Here is a 17,319-nt window from a genome sequence, read left to right on the forward strand (position 1 = left end):
CACGGATGGCGACTGTGGGGCCGCGGACCGGGCCGAACGCAGGAGCCGAGGCGCTGGCCCTGGCGGCAGAGCTCCAAGGCGAGGCGACGTGCTCCATCTGCCTAGAGTTTTTCCGGGAACCGGTGTCGGTCGAGTGCGGCCACAGCTTCTGCCGCGCCTGTATTATGCGCTGCTGGGAGCGTCCCGGAGCTGGGACCGGCACGGCGACCCGCACGCTGCCCTGCCCACTGCCCTGTCCTCAGTGCCGCGAGCCCGCGCGCCCCAGCCAGCTGCGACCCAATCGACAGCTGGCCGCGGTGGCCTCGCTTCTTCGGCGCTTTAGCCTGCCCCCCACCGTCCCCGGGGAGCGCGGGACCCCAGCGGTGGCTGCCCGGGCGGAGGCTGCGCGGTGCTCCCAACACGGAGAGCAACTTAAGCTCTACTGCCAAGACGACGGCCGCGCCATTTGCGTGGTGTGCGACCGCGCCCGCGAGCACCGTTCGCACGCCGTGCTGCCGCTGGAGGAGGCGGTGCAGGAGGCCAAGGTGGGTGCAGGATGTCCCGGAGCCCTGGCTCTGCTCCAGCTCTCCCAGCTCTCGTTGCAGACTGCAGGCAGGGTCCTACAGAAGAGCCCCGGTCTCCTTTTTCTCTTCCTAAAACTGTGGTTTCCCCTCATCTCTTCTGGTCCCTCAGAGCTGGAGGCCTGGAGGCCTGGAAGACGGCCCCAGGGACTTGAAATTTTCTTGTCTGTCCCCAACCGCTGTTGTAACTCTGCCCAGGAGAAAGTCTCCGTTTGCCACGCCCACATATCCTCTGCCACACTCCTACTGCGTTCCCAGGGGCGTGGCACTACACAAAGTACCAAGTTTAAAGAAGAAGAACACAGCGTGGCGTCCTGGGTTAGGTGGTCTGTCTGAAGGGCTGTGAAGCCCATTGGTTCTGGGCATCTCCCCTTTGTCTGTCCCTCGCTGGGTGTGCAGCCCTCAGTCTTTGCTGTCCTGTTGTGCTCCAACCCTCTTACAGGATGAGAGGAGAGCTGAAGATAAAGTAGACAGAACCAGTGTGGGAGTCTCGATTCTCAGTGCAGACCATGTGATTGATGCCCTTGAGGAAGTGAGACTCCCGGGCCTTTAGAGTTCCCCTGCATTTATTCTGCACCAGTAGGCTTAGTCTGCAAGGCTCTGTTCACCCAGAGATGATATCTATCCCGTCTCCTTCCTGCTCCTGAGAGCAGAATCTTGGCTTTCTCCTGGATGGTTCTGGAAGGTACACGAGAGGGGATCCAGAATTTTCTGACCATGTGTCTTCCTTCTACTACAGGAGTTGCTGGATTCCAGGCTGAGGGCCTTGAAGAAAGTACTGGAAGACTATGAAACGTTCCGGTCAACAGAGGAGAGGGAGAGCAAAGAGCTTCTAGTGAGTCCAAGTGTGAGAAGCATAGGGTTGTGGATGCCTAGTGCAGTGTGTGTGTGTGTGTGTGTGTGTGTGTGTGTGTGTGTGTGTGTGTGTGGTGTGGTGTTGAAACAGTAGGGTGGATTTCAGAAAGACAATATGGTATACATTATGAAGGTTGACTATATAATTTATAAAATAAACTAGAGCTGTTCAAATAATCTTTAGGGTGCACAGTCATTCGTAACAAACCAGTTAGGACCTGTAGCTGCATCTTGTAATTTGAATGTGTTAGTATTCCGTCACAGAAACATGTCATATTAAGTATGAACATAATAAGAAGCCACACATCAGCCTGAGGCATGTTCTGCCACAGGAAAAAAAAAAAAAACAGCGGGGGGGGGATGTTTTGTTTCTGAGCTTTAATTTAAGAATTAGAGGTTTCTGACTGGGCAGTGGTGGTGCATGCCTTTAATCCCAGCACAATGGAGGCAAGGCGGGCAGATCTCTGTGAGTTCGAGGCCAGCCTGGTCTTCAGGGTGAGTTCCAGGACAGCAGGACAGTGGAAACTGCACGGAGAAGCCCTTTGCGCTGATGCTGAGGAGGGATCAGAGCTGTTCCTGGCAGAGCACTGTGGCCTGGAGACTTGTTTTGGTTACTATGGACAAACATGAGTCACTATCATTTTCTACCTCACAAATTCAGTTCTTGGCTGAATAAAAGGTGTTGGAAGAACGAAAGAAGGAGCCATGAGTGTCTTTTTTTTTTTTTTTTTTCCCCGNGAGGGGGTTTNTCTGTNTANCCCTGGCTGTCCTGGAACTCACTCTGTAGACCAGGCTGGCCTCAAACTCAGAAATCCACCTGCCTCTGCCTCCCAAGTGCTGGGATTAAAGGCATGCGCCACCATGCCCAGCTCCATGAGTGTCTTTTAAGGCAAGGTCATTTGTTTATGAAACTGGGAATTAGAGGGGAGGCCTGGAGGACCCTCCTATGCTTTAAAAATTTATCTATTTACCTATCTATTTCTTTGTGTCTCTGTAGTTGGGTGCATGAGCTACTGTCTGCCTGTAAAGGTCAGAGGGCAACTTTGTATCAGTTCCTGTCTTCCACCTTGAGGAAGATTCTAGGGACTGAACTGGGGTTGCCAGGCTTATGAGCCAAACATCTTTACCTGTTGAGATATTTCCCCAGCCCTAAACCCCTATTCCTTAGGTTAGGAAGGGAAGACTATAGAGCTCAGATACACTACAGGCTCCTTTCTGGGCTCTTTGTGGTTGCTGCTATCATTCTGTTTTGTTTGAGACAAGGTATCTCTCTATAGCCCAGGCTACCCTGGAACTTGCTACATAGACCAGGCTGACCTCAAACCTGCAGAGATCCACCAGCTTCTGCCTCCTTAGTGCTGGATTGAAGCTGTGTGCCACCGTGCCTGACCCTCCCCTTATCCTTAACTGCTTTTATATCTGTATCCATTGGACATCCCGGACTTTCACCTCTGACCATTCATTTCCCAAAACAGAATTCCCCTATCCAGGCCTTTGTCCCACCTCTGCTAGGGAAAGGAAGAGGTGCATAGCTCTTTGGTTTGCATCTGTGATGAAGAGGACATTCTCTATGACCTGGGTAACTTCGAAGTCTCTGACCCTCCTCCCCAGGACATTGTTTAGCACATCCCATCTCTGCCCTTTGCCATACCCCCTCCCCCCAACTTATCCAAAACAGGGCCTTCACAGCAAGTCAGTGTTCTACCACTGAGCCACACAGTCCTTGTTCTGCTTACCGCAGAGCAACAGGTGAGCCTACCTCTTTTGCCCTACTAAACAGGGTTTTTATAACTGCACCTACATATGGACTGGAATGGGAGGATGGGAAGGGGAGAGTATTTCACCCGAAAAAAATGCCCTTACCCCAGAGGTCATCCAGTAATGCTAGAGGTTTTTTAGTTGTCAGCACTGTGAGTGTTGTCACAGATCATCCCAGCTGGGTCTGGGGGTCCCTGGAAGGAGGGTTCTTGAAAGCTAAGTGGGTAAGGATTCGGCAGTGACAAATAAGAACAAACACAGAGGCAGTTAGAATCTGAGTGATTTTTGCAGCTCTCAAGCAAAAGTTTTCATACATTAAAAAAAACAAATATCACAAGTCTTAGAAGATGTGTTCGGTGACACAGTCTCAAATACCATCATTATCATTTGGCACAGTAAAGCACAAAAAAATCAAGCAAACATTACAACTCAGAAAAGATCCACTCAGTGAATCACAAACAGAACAGGTGACATCATGATTAATAGAGATCATCCAAGTGTTACAGCTCTAAAAGTCTAATTTAAACTATTTTAATTTTTGTTTTGTTTTGTTTTGTTTTTTGTTTTGTTTTTCAAGACAGGGTTTCTCTGTATAGCCCTGGCTGTCCTGGAACTCACTTCTTAGACCAGGCTGGCCTCGAACTCAGAAATCTGCCTGCCTCTGCCTCCTGAGTGCTGGAATTATTTTTATTTAAGGCTTTCTTTACCATATACCAAAGCCTACCTCTGATGACACACGTGTAGCCATATGAAATTTTATTGTTGGGAAAGTTTTTATCTATCATAATACTATTATATAATTTTGTAAATTATTTACAAAGTAAAGAGTTGGTTTCCCCAGAGATAAATCCTGTTAGTGACCCCATCTCAAGGGATGGCTTCTTACCCATTATTCTCACTTAAGATTGTGGCCTCGGCTACCAGGAACATGTCATAAATAAGAAACGGAATAAGAGAAAACAAGACAGAAACATTGCTCAGTGTGTTGTTCTGAGCAAGAGCTCCACACCTGGCTCCAGGAGGCCTCTTGCTTTTGAAGTTTTCACCTCAGTCTGTGGAACTTGTCACAGATTCTACTGGGGTTGGTGTGGCAGAGTGTCACTTGCATTTAGTGGCAGGGGTCTTTGGTGCTAGATATCCCAGAATGCAGAAGGAAACCCTCAGAGCCAGGGATTATCTGGCCCCAAGGGTTGACGACAGCAAAATCAGGACCCTTCTGTTTACAGTTTTCTTGGTCTGTTAGTCACACGGTATCATCAACGGTGTGCTTTTTAAGGAATATAGGCCTGGTGGTGGTGTCCTAAACAGAGGCAGGCAGATCTCTGTGAGTTCCAGGGCAACTTGGACAGAGAGCCAAGGCTGTACAAAGAAACCAAAAAATGAAAACAAAGAATAGAATTTAGAGTTTGGGGGGGGGGCTATGGCAGCTCACTGTTTAGTTCCAATGCTTGGGAGACTGAGGCTGAAGATTATCTATGAGTTTGAGGCCAGCCTGGTCTTCATAGTGAATTCCAGGACAGCCAGGATTATATAGACAACAACTGTGAACAGTTATTTAGTTTACAGTTCTAGAGGGTGGGAAGCCTAAAAGGATGGCATCCGTCCTTAGCTGCTCCGCACTTCATGAGATCTTTCTTACTGAGCCAAAACAAGGCAGAGGGCAAGACAGTGGGAGGATGTTCCCAGGGTTTTCACTCCCCTATTCCCTTCCCCCTCCAGCTTTTAAAGGTGGTGTTGTTACCTGGTGTCTTGTGTGCCAGGGGGAAGGAGAGAGAGTGGGCCAGTGGGCTGGTGAAACAGTAAAGCCTTTTATCATTCACGCCACACAAGTCCGGTCACTACTGGATCAGGGACGCCAGGCAAGGTCTTGGTTTTCCTGGCAGCCCGGAGTAAAAGCTGCAAGCACCAAGTTACAGTTACAATTCTCACCAATCAGAATTCCGGGATTAGGGACTTTCCCTACATGTTCCATCATTGTCAGCTGACACAGAATGTAAGATTTTTAGTCCAACAGATTCATCTGGATTTTGTTTTGTTTTGTTTTGTTTTGTTTTTGTGCTTAGGAACAGACATTGTGTTTTGAGGGACTATTGTTGCTTTGCCTGTACCCAACAGTATCTCATTACGTAGCTCAGGTTGGCCTGGCACTTGCTATGTAGTCCAGGCTGGCATGTACTTGCAGAGCCTCATGCTCCTGGGTGCTATAATTACAGAGCTTCACCACCAGGCACAGACGAGAGAGCTGCTCTGAGGAACACTTTTGCTTGGGTTGTTCCCTTGGGAGTCCATGCCGTATAGTTAGCAGAAGTACGGGCTTTAAATTCAGACCACCCTGCCTTAGAATCGTAGCCTAATAGTTATGAGGATGGGTCTCCTCACCCCTAAAATGGAGTAAGAAGTGTGCTGACTTCATTGGGTCAGGGTGAGGGAACAAAAGTGTCCCTTGCTGCAGCTGTGGCTGCTGCTATTCAAGGTCTGATGATGGGAATGGGGTAGGTATACTGTGGGAAGCCCCGAGACCCATGACCTGAGCCCAGGGCTCCTGACTTCCCTTTTCTCACAGTCTCTCTCCTTCCCACCTTCCTTCCTCTGACATAGCCTGGGAAAGGAGCTTCCATATCTGAGCTTGCCCTTTGAGGACAGACAGGGTCCTTACTTGTTGATAGCCCTGAGAGTCCTTGTTTACTATATTGGAGTTTTGCTATACAAGTGTGTTCGCATAAACTAAGTAAGTAAAGGAGTGCATCTAGACATGAGAAGCCCTGAATCTGATAATGCAAAGAATAGAACGTCCTGTTTGCACAGCGCATTCACTCAGTGCCGAGCGAGCGGCTGTGCTGCACCTCTGCTAACAGGAGGCTTTCTTCTTCTCTCCTTGCACCTCTGGAGTTCTGTGTTTTGAATTTGCCTTTCTGTTTGTAGTTCAGGGTGCCCCAGGAGAGGAGCTATGGCGCAAAGGAGAAGTGAGTCAGGTGCAGTGGACTCTTGCAGCTCTGACTGACGGAGCTTCTGCTCCTGAGTGACTAGTAACCGGGTGCCTCTTTATTCATACCCATTTCACAGAGACAGACCAACGATGATCTGAGAAGCACAGATTATGTGTTTTGATTTTTTTTTCATTACATTTGATGTTATAAGTTCAGTCACAATTAGAAAGCACAAAAAGAACAGATTTTATTTTTTATCATCAGCCCTGTAACTCCAATGTAAAGAATCTAAAGAACGTCTCCTCCAAAGCGAACACGTTTATTATTATTATAAAATAAACCCGTTTATTATACAATGGTCTGCTTTCGGGCTGGCAGTGTTTGTAGTTTTAAAACACTCCAGACAAGCAGAAAATGTCTGGGCAGGTGTTTTTCTGGGCGGCAAATACTAATACTTACCACCTTTTACTGTGTTGTCTCATCGTCGACCCCATAAAGTAGGGAACGTTTATTGTAGTGTGTCTATCTTGTTTACTGAGTTCGATTCTTCCATGGCTATACCACGTATGACCCCCTATCTTTACATTTTCAGAGAGTTCTAAAAGTGTTGAAAAAAGAGGCCTCAAGGATTTCTGAGTTCGAGGCCAGCCTGGTTTACAAAGTGAGTTCCAGGACAGCCAGGGCTATACAAAAAACCAAGAAAAAAAAAAAAAAAAAAGAGGCCTCAAATCTGTGACCTATTCTCCTGGCCAGTCAGTCTGTCAATGGCCTCTGTTTACTCTGCACCAAGTGTACTGCTTGAATTTGCTCCGGGGTGGATACCCCAGAAAGATTCCTGGAGTAATTCATGACCTTATAAAGAAATTTCTAGCTACGTGCATATCTGTGTTTAATGATCTTCAGGGCATAAGGAAGACTTTTGAATAGTGGCTAAAGTTGTGTTTACAACTTTCCTTAAAAGACTCAGGTATAATTTTCTTGGGAAAAGACATAAAATGAATCCTAATGCAGAAAGTCCCCAAGAATGCAGTGTGTAGAGACCCAACCCCCAACGGAGAGACAGAGTGTCAGCGACTGCAGCGTTCAGCTAAGCCTTGCTGGAACTGTGTCAGACAGCCCTGCTGGCTTAATGACTCACCAAAAGGGAGCCACCTTTCCATCAGAATTGAAGCCAAAATAGCGCCTTAAAAAGAGAGAAAGAAAAAAAATCTGGGCTTTGTTACGCTTGCCTTTAATCCCAGCACTGGGGAGGCAGAGGCAGGAGGATCTGTGAGTGCAAGGCCAGGCTGGTCTCCAGGGACAGTTTCAGAACAGCGAGGGCTACACAGAGAAACCCACCAAGGATGGACCAGGCACAGGGACACACACCTTTAATCCCAGCACTGAGGAGGCAGGCAGATAATCTGTGAGTTCAAGGCTATCCTGGTCTACATAGAAACCTCCAGACCAGCCAAGACTACACCGTGAAATCTCATCTCTAAAATAAGATGCAAATAGGGTGAGACGTGACTAAATAAATATATAAAAAAGAAAAGACAACTTTTGACTTAATCCTCACAATTGATTAATTAATTAGTACCCTGCAGGTGCTAATTTACCTCGCTCATGTTTTTTGTTTGTTTTTTTTGAGACAGGGTTTCTCTGTGTAGCCCTGGCTGTCCTGGAACTCACTCTGTAGACCAGGCCCAGGCTGGCCTCGAACTCAGAAATCTGCCTGCCTCTGCCTCCCAAGTGCTGGGATTAAAGGCGTGCGCGCCACCACTGCCGCGGTCTCTCCCATGTTTTACAAAAGGAAATTGCAGCTTGAGGTAGTTGGGAGGAGTTGAAGATGCCCAAAGATTGTAGAGCCCACGTTTTAAGAGATGCCAGAGGACGTGTGTGGCAGGGGAGAGAGCAGCATGTGTTGAGGCTCTGGTTTGTACAGAGTCGGGCTATTAATGTGTACAGTATGCATGTATGGGTGTGTCTCCCTGGGGAAGCAGCCCTGACCTGAAGGATGCCTCCTCAAAGTCCTGTCTTAATGTCATGCCCAAGTGCTTTCCCCTCTAAGTCGCGTGCCCACATCTCCTCTTCCCGAGACAGAAGCAGATGGCAGCAGAGAAAGAGAAGGTAGGGGCGGAGTTCCAAGCGCTGCGGGCCTTTCTGGTGGAGCAGGAGGGTCGGCTTCTAAGCCGACTGGAGGTGCTGTCCCGGGAAGTGACACAGAAACAGAATGAGAACCTGGCCCAGCTGGAGGGTGAGATCACTCAGCTGTCCAAACTCAGCTGCCAGATCCAGGAGACAGCTCAGAAGCCGGACCTAGACTTCCTCCAGGTGACGCTGGCTCAGTCAGAGCCTTGAAGCATTTGCCCGAGGTGTTAGAAAACACTGCTGGAGAACAACCAGACTCTGGGAGAAAGGGGAGTGGAGGAAGGGGTACTGAATCTCCTGGGGTTGGAAGGCTAGACAGGATGTGATAAAATTTAATGATTATAAGCCATTATGGTTTATTTTACATTATTCTAGTCTACACACACTTGAGACCAAAGTCTCTGAAAACAGTCCTTACAAAGTTACCTATAATTCACCGGAATGAATTTTTTGATATTCTATTTTATTAAAAAAAATAGTTGGGGCAGGAGAGATGGCGCAACAGTTAAGACCAGTGGCTGCTTGATCCCCAGTACCCACATGGCGGCTCAGCACCTGTGAAAGGACCACTGTCCCACACAGGACACACCAAGACCAAGTTCTCAGCACTAAGGAGATTCATTTGGCCCGGAGGGACAGGAAATGAGAGACAAAGCCAGAAGACAGAGGATGAGGGAGAAGGGGAAAGGAACAAGAAGGGGAAGAAGTATTTGCCCCAGGGACAAACGACTGCTTCTGGATAGAGAGGAGACAGGGCCTTAGGCAACTGGCAGTTTATAAAGGGAAAGGGGGAACTCCATTTTTAGGATGAGCTGGCTTGTTTTGAGTGGGCATGTTAATTAGGGTAGCCAAAGAGGGACTTTTTAATTATTGGGTTCCTAAACTTTGAGAGTGATCAGCTTTAGGAGGAGGAAGTGGCCAATAAGGGAACAGATCTTGGTGGCTAGCTTTAGGCATGCAGTCTATGGTTTACAAGGGAGAGGGGAGTGTGGGGGAAAGGCTAGCCCTGCTAGAGCCTATAGAGCCTTTCAAGCTGTAACTACAGTTTCAAGGCATCTGACGCCCTCTTCTGGGCACACATGGAGGCAAAACAGCCCCCCCCCCCACAAAACACTTTTATAAATAATTAATTAAAAAAAAAAAAAATAGTCGCCGGGTGTGGTGGTGCACGCCTTTAATTCCAGCACTTGGGAGGCAGAGGCAGGCGGATTTCTGAATTCGAGGCCAGCCTGGTCTACAGAGTGAGTTCCAGGACAGTCAGGGCTACACAGAGAAACCCTGTCTCGTAAAACCAAAAGCCTAGTAGCACACACCTTTAATCCCAGCCCCCAGGCAGGAAGCAGGGGCAGGCAGAGCTCTGTGAGTTTGAGAGGGGTGTGGTGTAAATAGTGAGTTCCAGCACAGCCAGAGCCACAAAGCAGGAACCCTGACTCAAGAAAAACAAACAAAACCCAGGACAAACAACAATAAAAGGCTACCAGCATACTCAGATAGATTTCACAAACCACAAAAGAGTCAGGCATGAAAGACAGTAAAGACACTGAGGTGCTGCCCAGCGCAGTGGTGTGCACTTTGGGATCCCAGCCCGTGGGAAGTGGGAATAGAAGTATCAGGAATTCAAGACCACCCTCTGTTCCAAATGAAATTTAAGCCCAGCCTGAGATGTGAGAGTCTGTTTCAAACAAAACGAAACAAAGCACCAACAAGACGTTGTAGGTTGTCTGGGCTGATAATCGTGCTAGCAGTAAACACTGGGTCTTGTTAGATGGCCCAGGGAGGATTTTACAACAAAGGCTTTGCATATCTGTGAGGGAGGGAGCGTTGAAGGTACCACGACTGTGGTAACATCCAGTAGCCAGCCACAGCTGGAAGCCACTGTCTCCTGTGTTTAGTGGGGCATGGCTTATTTTCTGTGTGTCAGGTAAGGGGCAGTCATACTTTCTCCAAGGTGAATGGAGATTAGTTGGTGCTGACTTGGTTTTCTTCCATGTTTTCTTCCAGGAGTTCAAAAGCACACTGAGCAAGTGAGTGAACGTCACACTTCCTAGGGTCCTTCCATGTTGCTCTGCTCTCCCCTCAAGCTTTCTCTTTTTATCCTAACATCATCTCTCTCCTCCTGACCCCCAACTGCTACTTCCTTCCCTGGGTACCCTTTGAGGCAAAGGCCCTCTTACCCAGCCGTGGGAATCCCCGTGTAAAGTTGGGTTTTCCGTTTTCTCTTGCTGGGAGCAACTGGGAAGATGGAGTGGAGGGGAATGGATAAGATTGTCTGCTTGATGAAATTCTCTTCAAAGGCAAATTCTCCAATCATGTAAACTCCCTACCACAAGCCCCACCTCCTAAAAGTTGTGATATCTTCTAATAGGAACACAAGCCGGCAGTCAAGCCTTTAACACAGGACTACCTGTATCTAAGCTATAGCACCAGTTATTGTAGGGCAGTAGGAGTGGATTGGTGTTCTCGGGACTTTCTTTGGGGTCTTGTCCTGCAGGTGCAGCAGCGTGCCCGGCTCCAAGCCAACCACAGTCTCATCTGAGATGAAGAATAAAGTGTGGAATGTTTCCCTCAAGAGTTTCGTCTTAAAAGGATTGCTGAAGAAGTTCAAAGGTAGGGCCCTAGGTGTGGGCTGGCTGCGTAGTGTTGGGTGGAGGAGGATGTGCTTCTGGTAGTCATGGGATGTAAGGCTGTGTCTTTCTTGACCTGAGAAGAGGAAACAGGAGTTGGGGCATAGCAAAGCCTGACTGGGCATCCTGCTTCCTGTGAGGTAGCATATGAATACTATAGAAGAATACTGGGGGGCACGGAGAAGCTAATGGGGGAGGGGTCAGGTCAGACCAGTTTTAGACAATAGAGGGAGAGGGGGGGAGCTAGAACACTTAGGGGCCTTCTCCATATGTTCCCATCTCGGCTCCATACATGTAACTCAGTCTCTGGAGTATCTGGAGTTGTAAGTGAGGGTGAAGAGGAGGTTTCCTGGTCGGGCAGTGTCCCACGCTATGCGCTTTTGCTCTGCTTTGTCTCTCTGTAGAGGATCTCCAGGGAGAGCTGGAGAAAGAAGAGAAAGGTATGAACTGTGATTACCACTGTGAGTTCAAGGCTGACCTGCTCCCTGTCAGAGGTGGTATCTCAGGGCTTTACTAATGGTTGACTCCGTGCCTGTCCACCTCACTGACTGTTACTCTGCCCCCATCCTAATCCATGATTGACATCTTCGAACCCTCAGGTGGCCGTGGGGCCCTTTGGTTCATAAGCAGAGGGTGGTCTGCAGCAGGAATGAGTTGGTCTCAGGTTGCTTGGGGCAGAGAAATCTCAATATCCTGGCTCCCCTACCTTACCTCCACATCTAAACAGCGAAAGACCTCTGGGGTTGGGGGTTGTGTGTTTGTGGGTGGGTGGGTGGGTGGGGACAGGAGCAAGAAGACAAGAGGGTAGATCATGGGGTTCTAAGAATGTGTCTGGTTATTTTGGGTAAGTGACGTCACTGAGTGCTAGTTTTCAGGTACAGCCTGGGGTGTAGTGGGGATTCCCCACTAAGCTATTTTTATGTATCTAACAGGCATTTTTTTTTTTTTTTAAATTATGGTCATTACATTCTCAGACCTAAGTTCAGGCTTTCTTCACGTTCAGGCTCCACAATTATCCTTGAAATCAGATTTGCTGACCTGCTTAAACTGAGATCCAAATCAGGCCCACTGTAGTTCTTAAATTTAAATAAATATCTGTTAAAGATTTATGCCGTATTTCTTAAACTTAAATAAATGTCTTTTAAAGATTTTAATACGCGTTTGTTAAATTGAAGAAAGAGAAAAAGAAAAGCCGGGCGTGGTGGCGCATGCCTTTAGTCCTAGCACTCGGGAGGCAGAGGCAGGCAGATTTCTGAGTTCGAGGCCAGCCTGGTCTACAAGGTGAGTCCCAGGACAGCCAGGGCTATACAGGGAAACCCTGTCTTGGAAAAAAAAAAAAAAGAGGAAAGTTAAGTAGCTGATATGGAGGGAGGAGTGTTGACAGGTGACAAGAAGGGAATGTACCCTGAGTGTAGAGGCAGCAGCAGTAGCAGTAGTAGTGGAGACCTCCTTCCTTTTTCTCTCTCCTCAGTGGAACTCACTTTGGACCCGGACACAGCTAATCCCCGCCTCATCTTGTCCCTGGATCTAAAGAGCGTACGTTTAGGACAGCGCGCCCAGGACTTGCCTAACCATCCTCGCCGCTTTGATACCAACACCCGCGTTCTGGCGTCCTGTGGTTTCTCCTCTGGGCGACATCACTGGGAGGTGGAAGTGGGCTCCAAGGACGGCTGGGCTTTCGGTGTGGCCCGCGAGAGCGTGCGTCGCAAGGGCCTCACGCCTTTTACCCCCGAGGAGGGCGTCTGGGCAATGCAACTCAACAATGGGCAATACTGGGCAGTGACCAGCCCTGAGAGGACGCAACTCAACTGTGGGCACCTGTCGCGGGTGAGGGTGGCGCTGGACCTTGAGGTGGGAGCAGTGTCCTTCTATGCAGTGGAGGACATGCGCCATCTCTACACCTTCCGCGTCAACTTCCAGGAGCGAGTGTTCCCCCTTTTCTCTGTTTGCTCTACCGGCACCTATTTAAGAATCTGGCCTTGAAGAGCTGTAGCTTACTAGAAGGGGACAAGGCAGCGGTGTACTCTCCTCCGTGAGACCGAGATACTTTATCTTGGACCTTCCTTCACACCCCTACTTCTGCTGCCCAAGAAGGCTGCCACAGAACACAACATAGGCGCTGAAGACTGAGCAAAGAGGCCCTGTGGGTAACTAATCGCACAGTGAAGAGATGCCTTGGACCCTTGGTGCCTGCTGGCTCCTGTAATGTTCCTGCAAATTGTGTCTGAACTATGGAGAGGGGTGGCTCACTGGCATAAAAGCCCAGCTTTAAGCAAGGGTGCGTCCTACCACAAGGACTTACTGCCTTGATTCAGAAGGGTCCCTGTTTACACAGAACAATGTCAAAGACTGGTACCCCTGCCAAGGGTGTGGTTTGGCCCCAGACCCATCATGTATTACTTTACATTTTGTGACAGCTGCAGCCTCTGCCTGGAGAGGTCGTTGAGTCCCTTGGATCCAGCTGGCCTGGCTGGGTTGTTTATTCTGGGAGGAGCATTGTGCTCCCCAATTAGGAGCCAGTCTGGCTGGATCTGAAAGGAGACTCATGACCTACACAAGAGGCCAGAACTACAGTATACACATACAAAGCACGTTGCTCTTCTCCATCAGTCTTTAGTGCATCCTTTGCCACATTGACCGCCAGTGTGGTCACAGATGCCTTAAGCCTCATATTTTCCTTTGGCTAAGGAGATCAGAGGTTCTGGAACTGTGGAACACAAGTTGATTCTTAGGCGTTTACAGATGCAGCTAGCAACAGTGTAGAGATGCACACCGCTCAAGCACAGTCTTGCCAAACCCTTTTCTGGAACTTTCTAAATCTATGCAAACACCAGAACATGATGGTGACAAGGATTCCTGGGCATCTGCCCTGGAGGGAGTTGGGCAGGCCAGCCTCCTTAGCCTCGACTCTCAACTGGCTACTGTTCCATAGTGTCCCCAAAGTGAGGCAAAGAAGGGCAGGGGTGGGCTGTCCCCTGCTTAACGCTCTGCTTGGAAGTGGGAGAGGAGATGGAAATACAGATTGTGAGCACATTTCTAGGGGTGTCTGGACTCATTCTTGACTCCATGGTCTGACTGAACGAGGATATATGTCTGAGTACTGGTTTCTGCTAGAATAATCCCGAATGTGTATTTGAGGTGTGCGAGCGTGTGTCTCAGATTTGGGATGAAGGTTACAGAGAGGGCGTTTGTGAGACGCTGTGTAGGGGTTAGCTGTTGGAAACAGACATCCACACAAAAACAGTTTACTGTGAAATCAGGAGGACCAGAGTTCGGATCCCGGCACCCAAGGAACAGGCTGCGTGCCTTGTAAAGATCCAGGTCTCCAGCTTCAAGGGATATGGTGCCCCCTTCTGGTCACTGTATGCACACCTCAGAGTCTGTGCATGTACATATGTATAAGAGATAGTTTATTCTGGTGTGGGTACACGACAGCCAGCCCAGCCCAGTCAATTCGTGACACGTCTCCTAGAGTGCTTAGATCTGTGTAATACTTTACATTCAACTCCCCTGTGGTGGCTAAAGAAACTTAATACAGTACCAGGTATCTCTTTTTCCTTTTTTTTTTTTTTTTTTCTGAGACAGGGTTTCTCTGTGTAGCCCTGGCTGTCCTGGAACTCACTCTGTAAACCAGGCTGGCCTCAAACTCAGAAATCCGCCTGCCTCTGCCTCCCGAGTGCTGGAATTAAAGGCATGCGCCACCACGCCCGGCATTAGATATCCTTAAGGACCACTGACCTTTGCCCAGGAATGCCCTGAGATCCTAGTGGCCTGCAGGTGAGATAAGAGAAAGAGGAATGGAGTTTATAAAAGCAGGTACTCCTGCATTCTGCTTTTATAAGCTCCATCATTGCCACGGGACTGCGGTAAGTGGTCTTCTCATTACTGTACAACAGGAATGAGAAACAACGGAGGGGAGAAAAATAATTTTCTTGCCCAGCTATGAATTCCGTAGATAATTATACCGGGCACTTTTGGTATCCACCTTTATAAACACTTCCTTCAGCTCCTTCTGGCTGACTCTAAAGCTGCCTCCTGCTAGCAGTGAGAATAAACTCATTGAATCTAAATTTGATGCCCCAACACTGGAGTTGAGTTCAAGTGATTAGGTTTTGGGAACAGTTTTAGGTAATTCCAAATACCGTGTTTTTAAAGGATAAAGTCTCACTCCGCATCTTTGGCTGGCCTGGGACTGTCTATGTAGGCCAGACTGGCCTTGGTCTCAGAGATCCTCCTGCCCTGAGATTAAAGGTATGTGCCAGCCATGCTCAACTTGCCTTGCATGGCCTTTTGATGATCATTAATCCCCTTTGCATCACTTAATAGCTATTCTTGGAATGACACAATATTCCATGTGACCAAAAAGTGGCTTGTTGGGTGTAGGCATCCCATGTGAGGTCAGGATTGAGAACGGTGGGTAGCTGACTGTATGTGTATGTGATTGTGTCTGTCAGAGGGTGGCATTTGTAGAGTAGTTATACATTTCTGTATAACAGCTGTAATTCGACAACAGTTACTGTGACAATTACTTGGCTACAGGACAACTTAGTGACTTGGCTACACATGCTCATGTAAGACTGTGTGCACCCCTCCCCCCCTCATCCATCTTTTGGGCATCGTAAGATCTCCAGCATTATCAGGTCTCTGAGAATAACTGGCCCAAAGCTCCAGAAATCCAGGACTCTGCACCTTATTGTCACAGAATTCCAGCACTCAAATGAAGGGCACTCAGGGGCCTGCCCCTGGGTTGTACCACTAGTGACCCACATCATCATCAGCGTTACAGAAACCTTAGGGCCTGCTAGCCACCATGCTGAGGGCTATGGACTGCAGCCACTTCTTGTTATTCTTTCAGATTAGGACTCTTGTCCTGCCCCAGACCTTCATCTTCTCTGACCTCCCCTCAGGGGGCTTTGAGGGGCCATCACAAACTAGTTCACTGCTAGCATTAAGATGTGTCATAAGAGTTGGTTGTCCTTTTCAAATTTGCCTGTGAGTATGGTGGGACCAGGGAACTCTAGGTCTCTCTGCCCTGCTCTCTCTGAGCATGTCTGAAGTACCCGACCACTGCTGTCACCACCAGGTACCACTTCAACATCTCTGACTTGGCATCTCACAGGACAGGACAGGGTCATCGATTCCCTCCCGTGTGCATTATCTGCACGATGACCTTGATTATAAGCCTTGATTGTAATCCTTGATTACAAGTTCGTTTCCTGCTCCTTCGGCAGACCAGGGCACACCTCATAGCTACTGTCACTGGAGGGACCGGGTGTCTCCTCTCTTCCACAGCAGGTACAATTCGGGTCTGTTTTTCAAAAGACTCTTTCCGAATACTCACGTTCTTTCTGTATTATTTGTCTCGGTGGATAGTGTAATCCTGTCGGCTGCTGCCGCTACTCGGTTGAAAGACTAAGATTAGATTTTTATCATTTTTCCAATTTGACGTCAGATTCTACGGCTGCGTAACGATAGTCATTCTGTTAACTACTCGTGCACAAGAACCGCCTTCGTGACTGGCTCCATAGCTCAGGGGTTAGAGCACTGGTCTTGTAAACCAGGGGTCGCGAGTTCAAATCTCGCTGGGGCCTTAAGGTTACTTTTTCACCATTACAGCCCAGACCAGAACGTAAAGAGGAAATACTTGTGTTTCTGTGTCTGTCCTTTTGCTTCTCATGAAGCCGCAACTCAGAGCGAAATTCCTGTGCCCACTGCAAACTTCCCCATCACGATCATACCTCCAGTGCTATTTTCCCTAGCTGTCCCTTTTCTGTACTCTCTTATTGAGGTCACTCCCTACCCCCCCCCCCCCCCCGTCGCCCCACTCGACTAGGCTGTCACGCACTGTTATAGCTCAAACCCACTTCCCCTTCCCGGACGGAGAGCTTTGCACCAATTTGCCCCTTCGGTACTAGGCCAGCCTCCGCGTCTCCGGCACCGCTGGGCACTGTGTCTGCGGTTCTTGTTGCCCGCCAGGGCGGCGTGTCGCGTCGCGGGACTGTAGGTTTCTGTCACCTCCGTGTGGAATTAAAGAAAGGAAAATGCAAGTAGGCGCTCACTTTCCTAACATCTGGTTGGCTCAAAGACTAACTTCATCTTTTAAGAAAAAAAAAAAACCCCAACCCATAACTAATTAAGTTCGTTGGCAAAAGTAAAGCCTACAGAATGAGGGTAAACTCTCAGTCGAATTCAGTGTGGTTGTCGTGCAAGGGCCGGGGGCCAAGTTTCCGAAGAAGTTTCCCTGGGGAGACATGAACGAACATATATTCATTCCAGAAAGGGCACAACGAAAGAATCAACAAACGTAAGATTCTATTGATGTCCAGCTTGGCAAATGTGCTGCGTAGTCTTGTGCCAGCTTAACACACAAACTAGAGTGTCCTGAACCTTAACTGAGAAAAATGCCTTCATAAGATCCGGGCCGTAAGACCCTACTGATTGGGAAGGGCCTAGTCCACTGTGGAT

The 17,319-nt window shown here is 48.5% G+C and overlaps 1 protein-coding gene and 1 non-coding gene across 2 annotated transcripts; both read left to right on the plus strand.

The window, feature by feature from the left end:
• On the plus strand, window positions 1–13,180 carry Trim7 (tripartite motif containing 7). The gene is made up of 7 exons (XM_021213807.2): window positions 1–524; window positions 1,300–1,395; window positions 8,183–8,413; window positions 10,232–10,254; window positions 10,722–10,837; window positions 11,259–11,294; window positions 12,326–13,180. The coding sequence occupies exons 1-7, from the start codon at window positions 6–8 to the stop codon at window positions 12,835–12,837; spliced, it is 1,533 nt and encodes a 510-aa protein (XP_021069466.1). The 5' UTR covers window positions 1–5; the 3' UTR covers window positions 12,838–13,180.
• A 3,192-nt stretch (window positions 13,181–16,372) lies between these two features.
• Window positions 16,373–16,445, plus strand: Trnat-ugu. Its single transcript has one exon. It is a non-coding gene; the product is annotated as a tRNA-Thr (tRNA).
• The last annotated feature ends 874 nt before the right edge of the window (window positions 16,446–17,319 follow it).

This window comes from Mus pahari, chromosome 14, assembly GCF_900095145.1.
Source record: "Mus pahari chromosome 14, PAHARI_EIJ_v1.1, whole genome shotgun sequence".
NCBI classification, from domain to species: domain Eukaryota; kingdom Metazoa; phylum Chordata; class Mammalia; order Rodentia; family Muridae; genus Mus; species Mus pahari.